Raw genomic sequence first — 21,120 nt, forward strand, 5'->3', positions numbered from 1 at the left:
TTCTATGTCCCTCCCTCTTATCCACACCCCGGCTTTCGCTCGGCCTCTCACAAAATCTCGCGAGTTTTTCCGAGGGAAACCGGCCTGGGTGGAGAGACCAAGAAAGGGAGCTCGGGTGGGTGGGCCCCGTCTACGCTTAGGGGCCCGTGGCTAGTTTAGCCGGCGCTGTGGTTGGTACTTCGCTGTTGGGGAGGCTTTTAGGTTGCCCAGATCATTCTTCCCAAACGGGTGACTGGGAAAATTAGCTGATAGAAAAGCTCGAGGGGTGGAGGCATTTTTTTCTCCTTGGCCCCGCCCTCTTCCTGTTCGGCGACTTGGGCGTCTGGCCCTCTGAGGGAGGAAGGGTGCTGGGGGGAGGGGGGGGGGTGCTGTGGAAGAATGCTTTGCGCACGCGCGAGGCCGAGTATGTGAGTGTGTGCACGCGCACGCGCGCGCTCCTGTATTTAGGAAGCCTGGGAAGGACCGGTGTGCTAGATGAGTGGGGAAAGCATAGTCCGCGGTCTATGCCGCCAGACACTCCTGACTGTGCTCTGACTCTCCCCACCCAGCCAGCAGCCCTTTCCAGAGAGGCTGTGGTTCATAGCTTCTGTTCGTTTTCACTGCAGGACCAGGCACGAAAGTAAGCGAACCTCGATCCTGAGGTCTTCCCTGTCCACTCACCTTGTACTTTCCACCCCTCACCCTCCAGCGAAGTGTCTAGTTTCTAGACTCTCGAAGGTTTCTCAAAGAGAGTTTTGCATGAAGGGAAGAGGAGTTTGAAAGCAAAAGAAAATAGCTGGATTGTACATAGTTCGTTTTGATGAACACTTTTGCTCTGCTTACCATGTGCTTTTCAAATGTGGATTGTCTATTCAGTATAAGATTTTATTAGCGAAGCAAGAGACTACCATATGCTCTGTTTTTATAAGAGAAAGTTTTAAAAGTACTTCTTCTGCACCAGTGTGATGGTAGCAACTAACTTTTTCTGGTCTACATGGTAAATTCCTGTGGTGTTTGAAAAGCAAAGAGGGAGAGGGAATTTGGGGGTTTTATCCTAATGCAAGAACCCGATATGTAGTTACCTCAAGAAATGTTTATCGTGTATTGGCCTTTCCTTTTGCGATTTTTCCCAGCCCCCATCCTCCTTTTTGAGAGGTCTTGAAAGGTTTTTATGGAGGAAAGCCCAAAAATGCTGGCTTGGGGGTTGATTGATATGTGATTCATGTTAATTAGCAAGAATTATCAAAAGTGTATTTGAAGAATATTTGCCATCTGTTACGTTTGGTGAATGTAAGAGAATCAGATACAATGTATGTAAAAATGTTTTCTTCTAACGGTTTTAAGTTCATTCAAAAAACAAGAAAACACTATGGAGTATATTTTGCCCGTGTCTGGTAGAGTGACACCCTAGTATACAGTAGTTCATTCCTTAAATTTGTACAAGTTACTTTTTGGTTGTGAGCCCATTAAATCCTGTCGCATACATTGCTTTGAATATACTATTCATGTTCCCTACCAAATCTTACTGAAAAGACAATCTTCTTGAGAAAATAGAAATAATTTAAGATAGTAAATGTTATGTATAAACATTTGACTAATATGTTTTTCCCCTTCCAGGTTAAAACAACATGAAGATTTTTTCTGAATCTCATAAAACCGTGTTTGTTGTGGATCACTGCCCTTACATGGCAGAATCATGCAGACAGCATGTCGAGTTTGACATGCTGGGGAAGAATAGGACTCAAGGAATCATTCCTTTGGCCCCTATATCTAAATCATTGTGGACTTGCTCAGTAGAATCTTCCATGGAGTATTGTAGAATAATGTATGACATATTTCCTTTCAAAAAGCTGGTGAGTATGAAGTAAAACAAAATCATGGTTTTGAGGTTGTACTTAACTGCACAAATGCAATTTTAACATGAATTTGCGATAGGTTAGATTTATAACTGTTTACTACTTTAAAATGTACATAAAACTGACCTTTGAGATTAATATATTATGAATATTTAATTGGGGCCAATATTAATAGCAGTTAACAGGCTGGCTGTTTGCTGCTATAGAATATGGCCATATTAGAAAGAAATGCTTTGAAGAATGCTAAGTGAAAATTATTTACCAATAAGACAGAAATGGATGATAGCAATTTCAAGTATTAAAGTTATCTTTTTTTTTTTTTTTTGAGTCAGAGTCTCACTTTGTCACCCATGGTAGAAGGTAGAGTGCCATGTTGTTTAAGCTCACAGCAACCTCAAACTCCTGGGCTTAAGTGATTCTCTTGCCTTAGCCTCCCAAGTAGCTAGGACTACAGGCACCCGCCACAACCCCTGACTATTTTCAGGGACAAGGTCTCACTCTGGCTCAGGCTGGTCTCGAACCTGTGAACTCAGGCAGTCCACCCAGGTGAGCCACCACACCTGGCCCATTTTTTTTTTTTTTCTTTTTTTGAGACAGAGTCTACTCCATCACCCTGAGTAGAGTGCCATGGCATCATCATAGCTCATAGCAACCTTGGAGTTGGGCTTGAGCAATTCTCTTGCCTTAGCCTCCTAAGTAGCTGGGACTATAGGCATCAGCCACAATGCCCAGCTAGTTTTTCTATTTTTAGTAGCAATGAGGTCCTGCTCTTGGTCAGGCTGCCCTGGAACTCCTGAGGTCAAAGAATCCACCTACAGTTGTAAGCCAGTGCCTGCCACTTTATCAAACTATCTTAAATGTCTTGTTCTGGGAATAGCATTTGGTTAGTGCTAAGTGGATGATTTGCTTTCTGTCTTACTTGGAGCAGCATAGGCTGAGACTTAGCTAATTTCTTTGAGTGCCAAAGGTAGGACAGAAACAGTGAAGAGAATCTAATATTATACATTCAGACATATTCCAAATTAAAATAAGTCTTTAAATTTTTATGCATAATATGTAAAAGAAAAAATACATAATGGGGACGAAATTTAACATAGTGAGTTAAGAGTGGAGGCTTTAGTACAAATCCTGGCATCATTAGTTGCCAGTGGTGTGACTTTGATCTTTGTGATTTTCTGATCTCTCCAAGCCTCAGTTTCTTCCCATGTAAGCATAACCCGTTTTTCCTTTGGGATTTAAAATAGATAATTTAAGTTTAGTGGTTAGTAAAATAGTTCTTTGTTACATAAGCTTTAGGAGAGAAGACCAATACTTTTTTGTTGGGAAGGAAAATTAGTATTTCATAGATATGTAGGGGAAAAGTTCATGTATTAGATTTTTTTTAATTATTATTTTTTTTAGACAAGAGTCTTACTCTGTCGAGTCTGGGGTTGAATGTGGTATAGTCATAGCTCACAGCAACCTCAAACTCCTAGGCTCAAGTAGTCCTCTTACCTCAACCTCCCAAGTAGCTGGGACTATAGGCACCTGCCACAAAGCCTGGCTAGCTTTTCTGTTTTTATTAGAGATGGGGGTCTCGGTCTTGCTCAGGCTGGTCTTAAACTCCTGAGCTCAAGGGATCCACTCACCTTAGCCTCCCAGAGTGCTAGGATTACAGGCCTAATATGTTCCTTGTCATCCTTATCTTACCTAATTTTAATTTGCATTTTATTTTAAAACATAAATTTCAGATTCATTATTTTGATTTTCAGTGCCTGTTTCTCTGAGCTCATCTCCTATCCCTCTCTGTGACTTTTAAGGTGGAGACCTTTGCATTTTATGTTTGCTGTACCTGGAATTGTCTATCCCTGGTTTATACAATGGTTGGTTTCTCTTAGTCATTTTGGATTCCCCTCAGTTGCTGCTTCTATAGAAAGCCCTTTTCTGACCTCTTAATCTGAAGTAGCTAACCAGTTTATTCTTTATAGCCTCTATCACTCTCTGAAATTATCTTGTTCATTTGTTTGTATTCTCCCTTGCAGTGCCCTCTGTCTTAGTATACTTCCCACCCCTGACTTTTCCCACATTGTGAATCACAGATGTGTTTTATTCATCACTGTATTCCCGTATCCCCAGGGCCAAGAGTCGCACCTGGCGTGTGTTAGGTTTTTTGTTTTTTTTTTTTTGAGACAGAGTCTCAAGCTGTTGCCCTGGGTAGGGTGCTGTGGTGCGTTATACCTCACAGCAACCTCCAACTCTTGGGCTCAAGCAATCCTCTTGCCTCAGTTTCTCTTTTTTTTGAGACAGAGTCTCTTTTTTTTTTTTTTTTTTTGTAGAGACAGAGTCTCACTTTATGGCCCTCGGTAGAGTGCCGTGGCCTCACACGGCTCACAGCAACCTCCAACTCCTGGGCTTAAGCGATTCTCTTGCCTCAGCCTCCCGAGTAGCTGGGACTACAGGCGCCCGCCACAACGCCCGGCTATTTTTTTTTTGGTTGCAGTTTGGCCGGGGTCGGGTTTGAACCCGCCACCCTCGGTATATGGGGCTGGCGCCCTATGGACTGAGCCACATTATGTCACCCCAGGTAGAGTGCCACAGCATCACAGCTCACAGCAACCTCAAACTCTTGGGCTTAAGCAATTCTCTTGCCTCAGCCTCCCAAGTGGCTGGGACTACAGGCGCCTGCCACAAGGCCTGGCTATTTTTTGTTGCAGTTGTCGTCGTTTAGCTGGCCCAGGCTGGGTTCAAACCCACCAGCCTCCGTGTATGTGGCTGGTGTAGTAACCACTGTGCTATAGGTACGGAGCCTCAGGTTTTCTATTTTTAGTAGAGACAGGGTCTCACTTTTGCTCAGGCTGGTATTGAACTCATGAGCTCAAGCAATTCACCGCCCTCAGCCTTCCAGAGTGCTAGGATTACAGGCATGAGCCACTGCTTCTGGCAGGTATTCTATAACTCAGCGATTCTCAACCTGTGGGTTGTGACCCCTTTGGGGGTTGAATGACCCTTTCACAGGGGTCGCCTAAATACATCCTGCATATCAGATATTTACATTGCAATTCATAACGGTAGCAAAATTACAGTTATGAAGTAGCAACGAAAATAATTTTATGGTTGGGGGTCACCACAACATGAGGAACTGTGTTAAAGGGTCGCGGCATTAGGAAAGTTGAGAACCACTGCTGTAACTATAGAATGAATGAATTAATCAAACCAGTGTTAGAAATTTCATATTTTAAAAAATGATGATATGATGATTGAGTGAAATTAAAGTTGAATACTGATTGTTTCTTTCAAATCTATTAGGTAAATTTTATTGTGAGTGACTCTGGAGCACACGTTTTAAATTCTTGGACTCAAGAAGACCAAAATTTGCAGGAGGTATGGTTAAATTTTGATATTTGGCCATTTTTTAAAGTTAACTAAATGTGGTAATTTTTTTAATCACTATAATATTTGCATATAGTTTTAAAATGCCAAGTGATACTAAAAGAGAAACACCTATCTTCATTCCAGTCTTTCACTACTCCTGTCCTGCCCCCCAGCAAACTTTCCAATTCTTTAACTGTTCTGGTATTTATTACCATATTTCTTTTTTTTTTTTTTTTTGGGCCGGGGCTGGGTTTGAACCCGCCACCTCTGGCATATGGGACCGGCGCCCTACTCCTTGAGCCACAGGCACCGCCCTACTACCATGTTTCTAAATAACATACTATAACTCCTATTTCTTGACTTCTCAATTTAAACATAATCTATTAGTAGATTATTGCCAATGAGGATACCTTTTTCATGTTTTCCCCCCATGCCTCTATGCTTGCCTCCTTTATTTTCTCAGTAGTGTTATATCAGAATTTGGAGTTAGTTCACAATTCCGTGTTTGCATGATAGTGTCTACATGAGGTGCTAGTCACTGCTAAGCCAAATAGTAATATGTGATTATTACCTTGTGTAACTTTTTGTTTATTCCTAAAATTTATCATTACCTTTTTTCTTTATTTCTTAGTTTTCTGAATATTTGTTGCCACTTTTCCTCATGTCTCTACAAAATTGTCCAATATTTTTATTATAAATGCATAGGTAATATAGTAATTTGATTTTTGTTTTGTTTTTACTTTCTGAAGAACTTCTGGAGCACAGTCTCTTGCTGCGGTAGAATTAACTGCTTTTTAAGCCCACTTCACTGCTGTCACTTTCCTCCTTATTTTTCAGATCCCATTTTTTTCTCTTTTTTCTTTATGTGATGTTTTGGTATAGAGTGTAACCTCTGGAATTCCCAAAAGTTACCCTGTTGTCATCATCATATTACCTGATAGAATTTTTTCCACGTTGGAGGTAACTTTTTCCTCAAAATTTTGAGACATTACATACGCCACTATGGTACACCATCCCATGTTGTCAAGAGGTCCAGTTTAATTTTCCTTCATAATTATTCCCTAAATCTTTTAGATTCTTTTCTTTCCTCCTTCATATTTTAAGTTTCTCAGTGATAAAAGTTGATGTTGATCTTTTTGTTTTTTTTTTTTTTTTTATTGTTGGGGATTCATTGAGGGTACAATAAGCCAGTTACACTGATGATCTTTTTGTTTATCTAATTGTGCTAGGCCTAATATTCTTCAGTTCAGGAAAATTTCCCTATATTGTTTCTCTGATGATGTTATCTCTGTGTTCTGTGTCTTTCTGGAGTATCTTTAAGTGTGATATTGGCTCTCCTGGGTTAAATTCCTTATTTTTCTCACTGATCATTTCATTGTTACTCTACTTTTAACCCTTAAACATGTAGAACCGTTTATTTGATTGTACTTTTAGTTTACGAGAAGTTTTACTTACTAATTATGTTCATTTTTGTCACACTCTTTTCTTGTTTTATGGGTATACATTTTTCTACCTAAGGTATTAACTATAAACAATTTGTTCCCTCTGTGTTTTCAGAGTTCTTTTCCTGTTGAGGCTTTTCTTAAATGCATGATGATATTATAGCTATGCAATCTTATTTAAAAGCAAGGCACTAAACAGCAGATTAGAAAATCTACATGTTGTGGGATCAGCATTACTCTGGATTCCACTGTGGTTTAAGACAGTTGTTTTCACTGGGGAACTCTGAATGTCAGAGATGCCAGATCATTTCTCTAGGACTGTTCAGGGTCTCCAGAGCACCTCTTTCATTCTCTGCCTGCATGCTATCAACTACTTAGTCAAGCTAAATAACTGCAACCAAAAAATAGATGTGCATTGTGCTGGGCGCCTATAGTCCCAGCTACTTGAGATGCTGAGGCAAGAGAATCGCTTAAGCCCAAGACTTTGAGCTGTGAGCTGTGATACCATGGCACTCTACCGAGGGCAACATGATAAAACTCTGTCTCAAAAAAAAAAAAAAAGAAATACAAGTATTGGTGTTTTTATGGATAGATCTTATATCTTACAACTTTGCTGAACTTGTTTATTAGTTCTGGTAGCTTTTTTAGAAGATTCCTTAAGATATTCTATATAGGTCATGGCTTTTGCACCATAGAGATAGTTTTACCACTTTTTTTCTAATCTAGATTATACTTCCTTTCTAATCTAGATTCTATATATGTCTTTTTCTTTCCTAATTGCCCCAACTAGAATATCCAGTATAGTTTTGCATAGAAGTAGTGAGAGTGGACATCTTTGTTTTTGATATTAGGGAGAATGTATCCAGTCTTTCAGTTTTAAGTATAATGTTATCTGTGGGTTTTTCATAGGTGCCCTTTATCTGCTTGAGGAAGTTCTCTTCTGTTCTAAATAAATTGAGTGTTTTTTTCTCCCTTCCCTTCCTTCCCCTCCCCTCCCTTCCGCTTCCCTTCCCTTGAGTGCTGTGCTGTCATAGCTCACAGCAACCTCAAACTCTTGGGCTCAAGCGATCCTCTTGTCTTAGCCTCCCAAGTAGCTGAGACTGTGGGCACCCGCCACGATGCCCAGCTAGTTTCAGGGATAGGGTCTTGCTCTTGCTCAGTCTCAAACTCCTGAGCTCAAGTGATCCACCCGCCTTGGCCTTCCAGAGTACTGGATTACAGACATGAGCCAGCACTCCCAGCCTTGAGTGGTTTTTTTATTCCTTTTTTTTTGTTAAATGCTGTTTCTATGTTTATGGAGATGATCATGTGGTTTTTATTTTATCAACATGATATATTACGTAGTATAATAATTTTTGGATATTAAATATACTTTGCATTCCTGGGATAAATTCTATGTGATCATGGTGTATACATGTAATTCTTTTTTATATGTTGCTATATATTTGGCTAATATTTTGTTAAGGATGTTTGTATGCATGTGTATGTAGGATACATTGGTCTGTAGTTTGCTTGTGATGTTTTGTGTCTGTCTTGCATATACTCTTGTCAGCATAATTGTTTTCCCTTTTACTTAGCTAATGGCAGCATTAGCTGCTGTTGGGCCTCCTAATCCTCGGGCAGATCCAGAGTGCTGCAGTATTCTTCATGGTCTTGTTGCAGCAGTGGAAACCCTCTGCAAAATTACTGAATACCAACATGAGGCTCGTACTCTACTCATGGAGAATGCAGAACGTGTTGGAAATAGAGGACGAATAATCTGCATTACTAATGCAAAAAGGTAAGAGGTTAATCACAGTAGTTCTTCACTGAGGGGATTTTAATGTCCTATTTAAGTTTTTATTTAAAAAAGTATGGCCAATATACTAACATTAAAACATATTGCCAGTGGCCTTTCTGCTTTCTTTTTTCTTTCTTTGCCTTTTCTTATTGAGGCTATATTTATCCATTTCTAGAATGAAGACTCATCTCAGTGAAAACTATTTTGATTGTTATGACGTAGTTCAGTTTGACTTTTTTTCTCACTTCTTTTATAGCTAGTCATTTGATGTTAAGAACGAACACATTAAAAACAGTCTTTATTGACATAACTTTTAATGTTGATAACAAGATAATATAGCTGAATAGTGTTTTTAATTTTTTCTCTTACTGTTTATTCCTTCAAGTTTGCTATTTCTTTTTTATGTCCTAGTGATAGTCATGTGCGAATGCTTGAAGACTGTGTCCAGGAAACAATTCATGAACATAACAAACTTGCTGCAAATTCAGATCAGTGAGTATAATTCATAAGTGAAGCAGATATGTTCATTTTCATCATTATATGTATTTCATTATAATTATTCCCAATAGTTTTAAAGTCATTGGTAGCATTTCCTTGAATTCTTTACTAACTCAACAAATAAGTTAAAAAGTGTACATTTGATCAGAACGTTTTTTTTCCCCTTTCTTTTCACTTTAGAATTTTATTTTTCTCCATAGGAAAGGTTATCAGAGAGATAAAATATAAATTTATAATGCATGTTTGTATTGGTGTTCATTCTCATAGTCTTTGTTGCAAACTTGTAATATGTGCAAATTGTTGGTAGCATTATTGAGTAATAATGCAAATCTAAACAACTAAGTGTTTGTGTGCACTTCTTAAAAAGAAAAAAAAAACTGCTGAAAGGAAAACACTTTTTTTCTCTCTACATTCACACCGGTACTTATATGTGACCAAAAGTGTGGGTTTTTTTCCCTGTACTAACCAGTTTATCAACTCTCTGAATACAGCTGGGTGTCCTACAGTTTAATTATGACACTTAACTTGTTGGAGTTAGTGTAGACCCCACAAGTTAAGGGATTAGTCCCTCAAGATTACACCCTACTTCTGACACCAGTCTCAAGTAGCGTGGGTCCGTGGTTCTGTCCACCTTGGCTGTTAATGGGTGTTCCCATGACCCCCACTCACTTTTAATAATTCGGTATGATGGCTCACAGAACTCAGAAATATTCAAGCGTACTCATTTGGGAAAGGGTACAGATGCACAGCCAGGTGAAGAGTTACATGTGGTGAGGTCTAGAAGAGTCCCAAGTGAGGAGCTTCTATTCCCATGGAGTTGGGGTGTGCTACCCTCCCAGCGTTTACCAACCCAGAAGCTCTCCAAGCCCCAAACTTTAGGGAATTTATAGAGGCTTCTTGTAGGCCTGATTGATTATTAATTCAATCTCCAGCTCCTCTCCCCTTCCCAGAGGATGAGAGCTCTGATTTTCTGATCATTGCTTGATCTTTCAGGACTAGCCTTCATCTAGGAGCTATCCAGGATCCCACTAAGAGTTACCTCATTAGAGCAAAAGTTGCTCCTATCATCCAGGGAATTCCAAGGGATTTAAGAGTGATATGTCAAGAACTGGGGTCAGAGACCAAATATTCGAGCAAAAGATGCTCCTTAGAACCCTTTTCAGTTAGGAAATTAAAAGTTTTAGGAGCTCTGTGCCAGGAACTGGGAGTAAAAACCAATATGTGTAATTCTTACTGTGTTATAGCTAGTAAAGACATGTTTGGGACAACTTCAATGCAGATTATTTTAGATAGAGCAATTATTAACTGTCTTAGGTGGGGTAATGTTATTCTAAGTAGGAGTATTCTAACTTAGGAGCAGAATGCTAAAGTTAGGAATGTCATGCCCTCTGTTGCTTACTCTCAAATAACAAAAAGCATACATCTATTCAGATGTAGTATGTGGAGAAGTAGACGCAGCTAACAGTGAATGTAGGTCAAGGATATAGTTCATTGAAGAGTACTTTTTGTTCAACTTTTCTAAGTCTGGACATTTCAAAACAAAAAGTTGGGAAAAATTTTAACCAGTCATAGGTAATGGTTAGATTTTTGTCACTAAAAAACATTAGTACAAGAGAAATTAATGTAATAACATACTCATTTTCTCTCTGGCAGTTATCTATTGACAATAATAATTGTAAGAATTTTCCCTCTATCCTTCAAACATAGAGAATTTATTTTTGCATTTGTATAAATATACATACTGTTTATAAAAGTATAATAATATACTTTATATAAAACTTAGCTTTTGTGTTAACAGTAATATCTGATTGTCATGATACACTGTGAATAGTTTATCTGTGTGAATTCTTTATGTACTATGTATTCTAACATTTTAAATGAAAAGTTTCTCTTTAAGTCTTATGCAGATTCAAAAATGTGAGTTGGTCCTGATCCATACCTACCCAGTTGGTGAAGACAGCCTTGTATCCGATCGACCTAAAAAAGAGGTGAGTATAGAAATAGTATTGTGAGTTATTAAAAATAGTAAATAAGGATGGCATTGAAATGATCACATTGCCAATATTTTCTGCCAAGAAAATATGTAAAAACATTTTCAAAGTAAACCTATATTGGAGAGGGGAGGGAAAAGCAAAAAAAAATAAAAATAAAAATACTATATGGAAAATATCTAAGTTGGTTCTTTATGTCATAATTATAAATTTTAAAGTGCCTTCTGTTTTACTTGCCTGTTTATATTTGCTTGTTTAAATAAAATACATTTCAAAACTATACACAGTTTGTACTGTTCCTAAAATTTTAATTACTTTAAAGACTTTATATTCTATAAGTATCTTGTTTGCTTAGAAAAGCAATGTGTTGTTTAACAGAAATACACTTCAGTAATAAAGAAGTTCATTTTATATGTTCAGAGAGAGGAAAACTTAACTTTACAACCTTGGTTTTACTTCTTAAATAAATTGGAACCTTTTTTTTTTTTTTTTGAGACAGAGTCTCATTCTGTTGCCCCAGGTTAGAGTGCCATGGCATCAGCCTAACTAACAGCAACCTCAAACTCGTGGGCTCAACCCATCCTCCTGCCTCAGCCTCCCAAAGTAGCTGGGACTACAGGCACCTGCCACAATGCCCAGTTAAGTTTTTTCTATTTTCAACTCTTGCTCAGGCTAGTCTCAAACTCCTGAATTCAAACTATCCTCCTACCTTGGCCTCTCAGAGTGCTAGGATTATAGGGGTGAGACATCTTGCCTGGCCAGATTGGAACAATTTTAAAGGAAAAGATGATTCTGTTGATTGTTGAATGGATTCACATAACAGTTTTCTCTATCAATGATCTATTTTTGGAAATACAGCTATATGAATTTACATAGTTAAATGTATATATTCTGATTTTTCATTTTGCATTATTTAATATAAACATGTTAAGTATTTAGTTTCTGAATTTTTGTAGTTAAGTGGTCTTTTTAAGTCACTATTACTATTGTTGTGCTTTTAGATAGTTTCCTGTGTAAAACCCCCATCGCCTAACCTTTTTTTTTGAGACAGAGTCTCTTTCTGTTACCCAAGCTAGAATTCAGTGTCTTCATTGTAGCTCACTGCAACCTTAAACTGGGCTCAAGGGATCCTCTGGCCTTAGCCTCCCTAGTAACTGGGACTACAGGTGCGCCTCATTTCACCTAGTTAATTTTTCTGTTGTTTGTTTGTTTTGTTTTGTTCGATTGTTTATTTATTGAGACAATCTCCAACTGTTGTCCTGGGTAGAGTACTGTGGCATCATAACTCATAGCAACTTCCAACCCTTGGTCATAAGTGATTCTCATGCCCCAGTTTTTCTATTTTAGTAGAGACAGGGTCTCACTTTTGCTCAGGCTTGTCTCGAAATCATGAGCTCAGGCAATCCACCTGCTTCGGCCTCCCAGAGTGCTAGGATTATAAGCATGAGCCACTGTGCCCAGCAGTTTTTCTGTTTTTTAGTAGAGACACGGTCTCAATCTTGCTCAGACTGGTTTTGAACTCATGAGCTCAAGTAATCCTCCTGCTTCAGCTTCCTGGAGTGCTAGGACTACAAGTGTGAGCCACCATGCCCTGCCAGCCCCTTTTTTATTAACTTTTTTCTTCCTCCTTGGAAAATGTGGCAATATGTTGGTTTTACTTTGTGATAATGAAGAAAATTTATTTATAATGTTACTATCCTGGAATTAGTAACATTTTATCATCTTATAACTTTTGGCTGCTTTATTTATTGATGATGAATGAGATGTTCCTGGTGACTTTCATGCTCTTTCTTTTAGCTTTATCTGCAGGGTTTTGTCTTCTCCACAACATGAATTTTTTTCCTGCAGTATTTGTATGGGCTGCTTTAAATCTATTTTGCATATAGATAAATAGAAATAAAAATTATTAAAATATATATTGTATGTATTTTGTATATATTGTATTCTCCAGTGGCTCACAGTTCCTGGCATATGGTAAATTCAGATTAATAAATATATGTTGAATGAATGTATGAACATTTGTTGCTAAAATAATAATCATGATTAATTTGTGGATCTTTTTATTTTTTCCAAATTCTAAAAAGTAAAAATGCTTAGTTTTTATCAATTGTGGTAAAAATATTTAGCACTAGGTTACAGTGAGTTAGTATTTTATGAGTTATTTTTCTTTCATACTTTTCTGCAGTTGTCCCCTGTTTTAACTAGTGAAGTTCATAGTGTTCGTGCAGGACGGCATCTTGCTACCAAACTGAATGTTTTAGTACAGCAGCATTTTGACTTGGCTTCAACAACCATTACAAATATTCCAATGAAGGTAGGCAGTTCTTTTTCCCACTATTTTGAAAGTTCTGCTTTGCTTTTAAAATATTTATTTGACATATATTATTTATTTTAATTGAACCTTTACTTTTTCTTCCCATACCATATTTTCTGTTTTTTGCTAGCCTACATTCAGTGTCTTTGACCAGGTCAGTAAATCCTGATAATGCACAAGAAAGGATCACAGAACACAATGTTGTATTTTTCTATCCAATAAGAACATGTTATATGAGCTATTTTTTCTAATTGTATTTTCATTTGCATCAGAATATCTATTTTCAATTATTTTTCTGTGATTCTTTTCCTGAGAGCTTTGTTACTAGATTTTACTTAACGTTGCATATTCTAGTAGATCTTTTATTTTCTATATCTCTGTTTTTGCCCACCCACTATAAATGTGTTTATAGCTGATAGGTATAAGGGGAAAGTAGCTCATAGTTCTAAATTAGTTTATTACTCTGTAGCTGAAAAACTGTAGATGTGAGTCCTATGTTTATGAATGGATTTTCTTAGGAGTCTCTTGCTACCTTTCATTTTCCTTATATTATTGTTAAGTTGTCTAAGGGATAACACGAGACTTATCCTTTTGTAAGCTTTAAATGAGTTTTATAGAATGGAATTGAATTGAATTGTATTGATTATATCTAAAACTATAAAGTAACCACTATATCTAAAAATTCAAATTGGCTTTCTTACGGTTCATTTTCGGTTTTTTGCTATTGCATCATGATCACTAAATTGGATGAGAAAATACAATCCTTTACTATGAATTTCTTCCTAATACTATTGGCCTGTTCTTCACTAGAAAGGTTAGACTTACCCTATAGAACCTTTTGGACACAGGAGCAATTAACATGTAAAATAACCCCATAAGTATACTATAATATACATGGCTTTATGGATTAGAAGAAATACTCTGAGGATAACAAATGCCTTGCTTATTAAATTTGACCATGTTTGTGTGCTACTGGTGTGACTCTTCAATCTTCATCTTTTTTGGTAAATAGATAAGGTTGAAATTTCTATTTAGCAAAAACAAGTTGCTAAACTTGTTTATTAGTTTGCATTTGGTATTTTATATAATTGGTGCTTGCTCATTCACTGTAGGTATTTAAAGATGCGAGTTCCTCTTTTAAACAGCTATGTCACTTCAATTTATGTAAATTATTTCAATTGCATTGTATTTGCGTCTAAAAAGTATTGACAAGACAGTACATGTGAAGCAAAAAAAAAATTTCCAGAATTTCTGGATTAGTTATCTGTCTTAATTCTAACATGATACAAGAAAATTACTAAATACTTTGTTACTATACATACTCAGTACTTTTTAAGTAGAGTTCATATAACTGTTGGGAAACTATTGCATCTTTAAATAGATTATCCTATTATTTTAGCTAATTATTGTTGAATGTATTTAACTCCATTTTAAAGAAAATGGATAATTAATAATTTTATTATTTTGAAGCAAAACCAAGTTATTTTCAATGTTTTTTAAATTTTACTTCAAGGAAGAACAACATGCCAACACATCTGCCAATTATGATGTGGAACTACTTCATCACAAAGATGCACATGTAGATTTCCTGAAAAGTGGTAAGAAGTATTTGAAAGTAAGATCTAATATATATATAAAGCATATTACAGTAGCTCTTACTCTTGGAGAATACCTTCAAGATCCCCAGTCTGATGACTGAAACCTCAGTTGGTGTTGAACCCAACTCTGTATGTGCTATGTTTTCTTTTTATATGTATGTACCTATGTAATGTACATATAAAAAGTGACATGTGTTTTGTATGTGACAAAATTTGTAAATTGGGCACAGTAAGAAATTAATAAAATAGAATAATTTTTACAATATATTATAAAAGTTATGTGAATTTTTTCTCTCAGGGTATCTTATTGTATTGTACTCAGTCATCTTGTGGTGATGTGAGATGATAAAATGCCTGTGTGATACGACAAAGTGAGGTGAACAACATAGGCATTATGATGTACTGTTAGGCTGTAATTGACCTTGAGAAGAAGCACTACAATACTGCCGTAGTCAATATGATAACCAAGAAGGCTTACTAACAGGGGGTAGTGTGTATGGCACAGTTATACTGAACAGAGGAATGATTCATGCCCCAGGTGGGAAAGAGTAAGATAGTGTGAGATTTCATCATGCTACTCAAAATAGCATGCAATTAAAAACCTATGCATTGTTTGTTTCTGGAATTTTCCATTTAATATTTTGGACCATGGTTGACTGCAGGTAACTGAAACCACAGAAAGCAAAACAGTGGATGGGGGTACTACCATCACAGCTCTGAGAAGTTCCTCAGTAAACAAACTTGTTTGACTTTGCTTCATTTGTACCTGTCAGTATCACCTATTAATGGCCATGGAACTAGTGTTCTGTGGAACTTTGGGAAAGACTAGGCTAACTGACAAATATTGAGAAAGTTAGCCATGGCTTTCTTAAACTCAAGAGGTTCAAACTCAGTTTTTCTTCTGTGGGCAAATGACTAAAGGAAAAGAGCAGGAACAAATTCAAAAGAGTGATAGACTTACAATTTGTCTGGACAAAAATTCTGAAATTTAAATAGGTTTTTTCCTCTAAAAATTATTTCAGTTAGTTGATCCCATCCCCAAAACTGATTTCCGCAATTGTGTCAGCTTGATTTAGGGGTGATAACTATGGTCTTAGGAGATGAGTTTTAGCTAAAGCTTTGTCACCAGTTGGCAAGTCTTATTATTTTTAGACTTCAGTTTGCATACTTACAGTTTAAAGTCACTGGATTAGATGAATTGTAATACTGTATTCCATCCTGAAATTTAAGATTTGAAGGTCATTTGAAAGTCTTGAGTGCTCCAGTGGCGCAATTGGTTGGCTCGTGGTACTGAATACCAGTGCAAGGGAACAATGCCTAGACTGAAAGTCTGTAAGCTTTGACATTTGATTATATCCTTTAGAATGTTTCTGTGTGAGTTGATGCTATCAGGGAATTAAATGGGTTACTTTAATCATACTAAATTCATCTTTTCTGAAGTATAATCATGAGCCAATTGTAACATTTGTTGCACATCTAAGAACTCTTAGAGTTAACCTAGTGAATTGCTAACAAGAGAGAAACTATTATGTAATGGATATACTAATATTTAACGAAGGAATGTAGAGAGTTTGTTTTTGAAAATACAATATGTAGGGCATATTGTGGCTCAGTCAGCAGGGCGCCGGCCCCATATACCGAGGGTGGCAGGTTCAAACCCGGCCCTGGCCAAAACTGCAACCAAAAAATAGCCAGGCGTTATGGCGGGCGCCTGTAGTCCAGCTACTCGGGAGGCTGAGGCAAGAGAATCGCTTGTGCCCAGGAGTTGGAGGTTGCTGTGAGCTGGGTGAGGCCACGGCACTCTACCGAGGGCCATAAAGTGAGACTCTGTCTCTACAAAAAAAAAAAAAAGAAAGAAAATACAATATGTAGAACTTGTCAGAAACCTGTGAGTTGATGTCAATGTTTAAAATAATTATTTTTGAACAAAAATTGTTTAAAATGTTCTTAGAGACAATATGTGTCTCTAAAACAGTTGTTGACTATAGTTGTAGGTATGTACACATGCAAGTGATGTGTAAAACGCTCTTGGGGCAGTAGGAACAGAGTGCTTTGGGAACTTCAATAGGCTGCATGTGATTATGCCTCTAGGTGTTAGACCAGCTTCACTGAGGAGGTGACCGTAGAGCTGGGTCTTGCTGAGAAGGCTTACACTTCAGCCCAGATACCTTCCCTAAGCTCCAGATCCTTCTCTTCTACTTCATGTCTGTACCTTTCAGATGTCTCTGAGGCAACTAAAACTCATTATACCCAAAACAATTTAAGGGCTTTGCCACCCATACTTGTGTAGCACCCTCAGTGACTGGCCTGTTTTCTATCCAGTTATATAAGACAGAAATGTCAGAATCATCTTTGCTACTAAGTATCTTTCAGATACATCCACATCTGGATCTCCAGTACCAATTACCATCTCCCAGTCCAGCCTGTTTTCTTACCTAGTATCCCACAGTAGCCTCCTAAATGGCATATCCACTCCTCACCCTCTAGCTAAAGTAACTTTGAGAGTGCTAATCCTGACCATATTCCTGTTAGTTAAAACCTGCCAATGCTTTTCTTTTGGCCTTAGGATAAAGACAGCTGTTTGAATGTCTTAGGAGGCCTTGCATTGTGTAGCCCTTTCTTTCCATTCACTTTTCAAAATATGCTTCTCTTCATTCTGTGTTTCAGCCTCGCATACCTGCTATTTTTTATACTCTCTCCTGCCATAGTGTCTTGGCATCTACTGTTCTTTTTGCCTGGTTCTTCTTTCCTCTGTCTCTTTAATTTCTGTGTATCCTCTTATAACTCAGAACAATCTTCACTTCTCAAGGAAGCTTTCCCTAGAATCTTAGAGTAGGTCAAGTCTCTGTATAAGCATTTATATACTGTATACAACTCCTTCAAAACTTTTATCAGCTTTATAATTGTACTTCTGTCCATTATTATTTGATGAATATCTCCTTATATATTTACTTCCCAGATCCCTTTGTTTATGTTTCTTCTAAAAAAACTCATTGGGATTCAGTATATTAAGTTGTACATTTTAAATTTCATAAGCTGTCTCTAAGTACTTAACAAAGTTACTTTATCATTTGATGGTGGGCAGTAGGAAGCAGTTATAGGTGCTCAAAATTTAAAAAATTTTTGCTACTGACTTTAAGCACAATGACCTCTAAATAATTAATTAGTGAGGAATTTGGAGGAAAATTACTTGTTGATTTTAATCATATCTATATCCATCCTCTACTTTGGCATTTTCCTAGGGGACTTTATAAAAAAGATGTTCTCTTAGATGTATTTTCTCTTTCAGAGTTTAAACTCTTTTGGAAGTTTTGGTTAAATAATTTCAAGTTTGAAATCTATTTATTAATGTTAATGTTTCTCTCATATTTGAGGTCTAACAATTGCATTCTAATGACCACAGAGCTGTTGTTTTATGAGGTTATCCTAGAAAAAGTGTTACACACCTCATGCAAACTATCACCACAGTTACTTCTGAGTACTCCTCTTGGGAAACCATGCACTGAACCTGTACCTAGTCCACTGTTCAGAGCAATTTTGGAACTCTTTTCCTAGACTGATAATCAGAGTTGTCATATGGCACACAAAAACAGATAACAATAATGAACACCACTCAGCACGACACTGCCACATATCAACATCAACACAGAAGATTATGAAACTTACTGAGTTGTTTGCATAGTGCTGCCAATGTAAGCGCACAGTGGCAAGTTCATGAACTTAATTGTCAGAGCACGTGTGATAATAGCTTTGATGGTCATTCCAGAAACAGTTCCAAAATGGCTTTGAAGGGTGGATTAAGCACTGGCCTCAGTCCATAGTCTCCCAAGAGGTGTACTTCGAAGGTGACCATAGTGATACTCAGCAAAGATGTATGTAGCACTTTTTCTAGAATGAGTTCTCAGACTTAATTATCAGACCTCGTATTTTGTTATTGTTGTTTTTAAATGAACTTTTAATTTTACAGTAGTTTCAGATTTACAGAAAATTGTGAAGACAATACAGGGTCCTAATTACTCCTTACCGAGTTTTTCCCTATTATTACTTTTTTTGCTTTTATTACTCTTTTACTTAACCCATGACAATTGTACATATTTATGGGGTACAGTTTATTTCAGGAGTCAGATGTGATGTGTAATATCTCTGATATATTTTTAAAGGCGATACTCACTCAGGCGGCAGCAGTAGAGAAGGCCCATTTAAAGAAACGATAACATTAAAGTGGTGTACTCCAAGGACAAATAACATTGGTAGGTATTAAAAAATAATTAAAAGAGAAAAGAATAAATTAAAAGGTTCTTAAGGTATTACATAGTGATCACTTTATTTATTTATTTATTTATTTATTTATTTATTTTTGAGACAGAGTTCACTTTGTTGCCCTCTGTAGAGTGCCATGGCGACAGCTCACAGCAACCTCAAACTCTTGGGCTTAAGTGCTTCGCTTGCCTCAGCTTCCAAGTAGCTGGGACTACAGGCACCTGATTACAGGCGTGAGCCACCACGTCTGGCCAGTTTATTTATTTTGGAGTTTTTTCTTTTTCATTATTTTGGGGGGCTTGATGAACAAGTTTATTGTTTTTCTTTTAATTTTCCTTTATATTCTTTCAGATCAGTGTTTTCTTGTATTTCAGAATTACACTATTGTACTGGAGCTTATCGAATTTCACCTGTAGATGTAAATAGTAGACCTTCCTCCTGCCTTACTAATTTTCTTCTAAATGGTAAGTTCAATTTAATGATTTGGACTAAAATTATTACAAGTGAAATCATTAGTGAGAATATTAACTCTGGAAAGCTATTTTCATCAATATGTATTTGCCAAAACTTTTAAACTTATGTAATTGTAAATAGCCTTTAACAGTTTTACTAAGCTACTTAACAGTTTTACTAAGGTTTGCAGTTAAGATGATTTTTTTATCTGATTTTCAGATTGAATCTCTGTAAGTTTTATGTACTATATTTTTAAGTATTTCTAGTTAAAAATTTTTACCTTTAGAGCAGCGGTTCTCAACCTGTGGGTCGCTACTCACAGGAACTGTATTAAAGAGCCGCGGCATTAGGAAGGTTGAGAACCACTGCTTTAGAATCTAAATTGATTTTTCTTAAAGCCAGAATAATATAGACCATTTATCTTGACCCATTGAATTTTATGTTACAAAATACATGGTCCTATTTCTCTTTGAACACTTGACCTTTATCATAAATAAGTGTAATGTTTTTGATACTATACTGTACAATTTTTTCATATGACTTTAATGCATGGTTTCCTTACGTAAACATTTTTTTTACCAGTCTAAATTAATTGTATTCCATTCTACTAAATCTAAATTTTTAAAGTTTTTTTTGTAATTATTCTGATCAGTTAGGTTTTGAAACCATTGATCTAATGAGTCATTTTAAGTACAATTCAATTATCACCATATGCAAAATTGGGATTAAAGAATGCTTGGGCATGTGAAATAGAAACTAGTTATGATTACAGTGCTGATGAGAAGGTATTGAAGTGAATAAAGGCAGTGCCCGCTCCCCAGATGTTTTGTAGCATTGCTAACCTGAGCGTTATCCAGCAGTTGCCTCTCTCTTGTTTTCTTTTTTTCTTTTTTTTTTTTGGAGACAGAGTCTCAGTAGGTCACTCTCGGCAGAGTGCTGTGACATCACAGCTCACAGCAACCTCCAACTCTTGGGCTTAAGCGATTCTCTTGCCTCAGCCTCCCAAGTAGCTAGGTCTACAGGCACTCACCACAATGCTTGGCTATTTTTTTGTTGTTGTTGCCATTGTTGTTTGGCAGTCCTGGGCTGGGTTTGAACCCACCAGCCTTGGTATATGTGGCCAGTGCCCTAGTCTCTGAGCTACAGGCACCAAGCCATCTCACTTTTCTTCTTGATATCCAGGAGAAAACTTGTATGTGAATATGTTATTTATTTATTTATTTTTTTGAGACAGAGTTTCACTTTGTCACCCTTGGTAGAGTGCAGTGTTGTCACAGCTCACAGCAACCTCAAACTCTTTGGGCTCAAGTGATTCTCTTGCCTCAGCCTTCTGAGTAGCTGGGACTACAGGCGCCTGTCATAATACCTGGCTATTTTTTTTTTGTTTGTTTGTTTTTTTTTTTTTTTTGGTAGAGACAGAGTCTCACTGTACCGCCCTCGGGTAGAGTGCCGTGGCGTCAAACGGCTCACAGCAACCTCTAACTCTTGGGCTTAAGCGATTCTCTTGCTCAGCCTCCCGAGCAGCTGGGACTATAGGCACCCGCCACAACGCCCGGCTATTTTTTGTTGTTGTTGTTGCAGTTTGGCCGGGGCTGGGT

The 21,120-nt window shown here is 37.1% G+C and overlaps 1 protein-coding gene across 2 annotated transcripts in view; it reads left to right on the forward strand.

Moving 5' to 3' along the window:
- The first annotated feature begins 8 nt into the window (after positions 1-8).
- INTS13 (integrator complex subunit 13) overlaps positions 9-21,120 on the forward strand; it is a 41,384-nt gene continuing 20,272 nt past the window's right edge. The window contains exons 1-10 of one of the 2 annotated variants that reach the window (XM_053556046.1): positions 9-115; positions 1,597-1,832; positions 5,121-5,195; positions 8,206-8,408; positions 8,820-8,900; positions 10,804-10,894; positions 13,083-13,211; positions 14,725-14,809; positions 18,970-19,059; positions 19,444-19,533. In XM_053556046.1, the coding sequence (XP_053412021.1) occupies positions 1,608-1,832; positions 5,121-5,195; positions 8,206-8,408; positions 8,820-8,900; positions 10,804-10,894; positions 13,083-13,211; positions 14,725-14,809; positions 18,970-19,059; positions 19,444-19,533 (1,069 nt within the window). In that variant the 5' untranslated portion in view covers positions 9-115; positions 1,597-1,607. The other variant, XM_053556045.1, reaches the window with a different exon arrangement.

This window comes from Nycticebus coucang, chromosome 12 (genome assembly GCF_027406575.1).
Source record: "Nycticebus coucang isolate mNycCou1 chromosome 12, mNycCou1.pri, whole genome shotgun sequence".
In the NCBI taxonomy this organism is placed as follows: domain Eukaryota; kingdom Metazoa; phylum Chordata; class Mammalia; order Primates; family Lorisidae; genus Nycticebus; species Nycticebus coucang.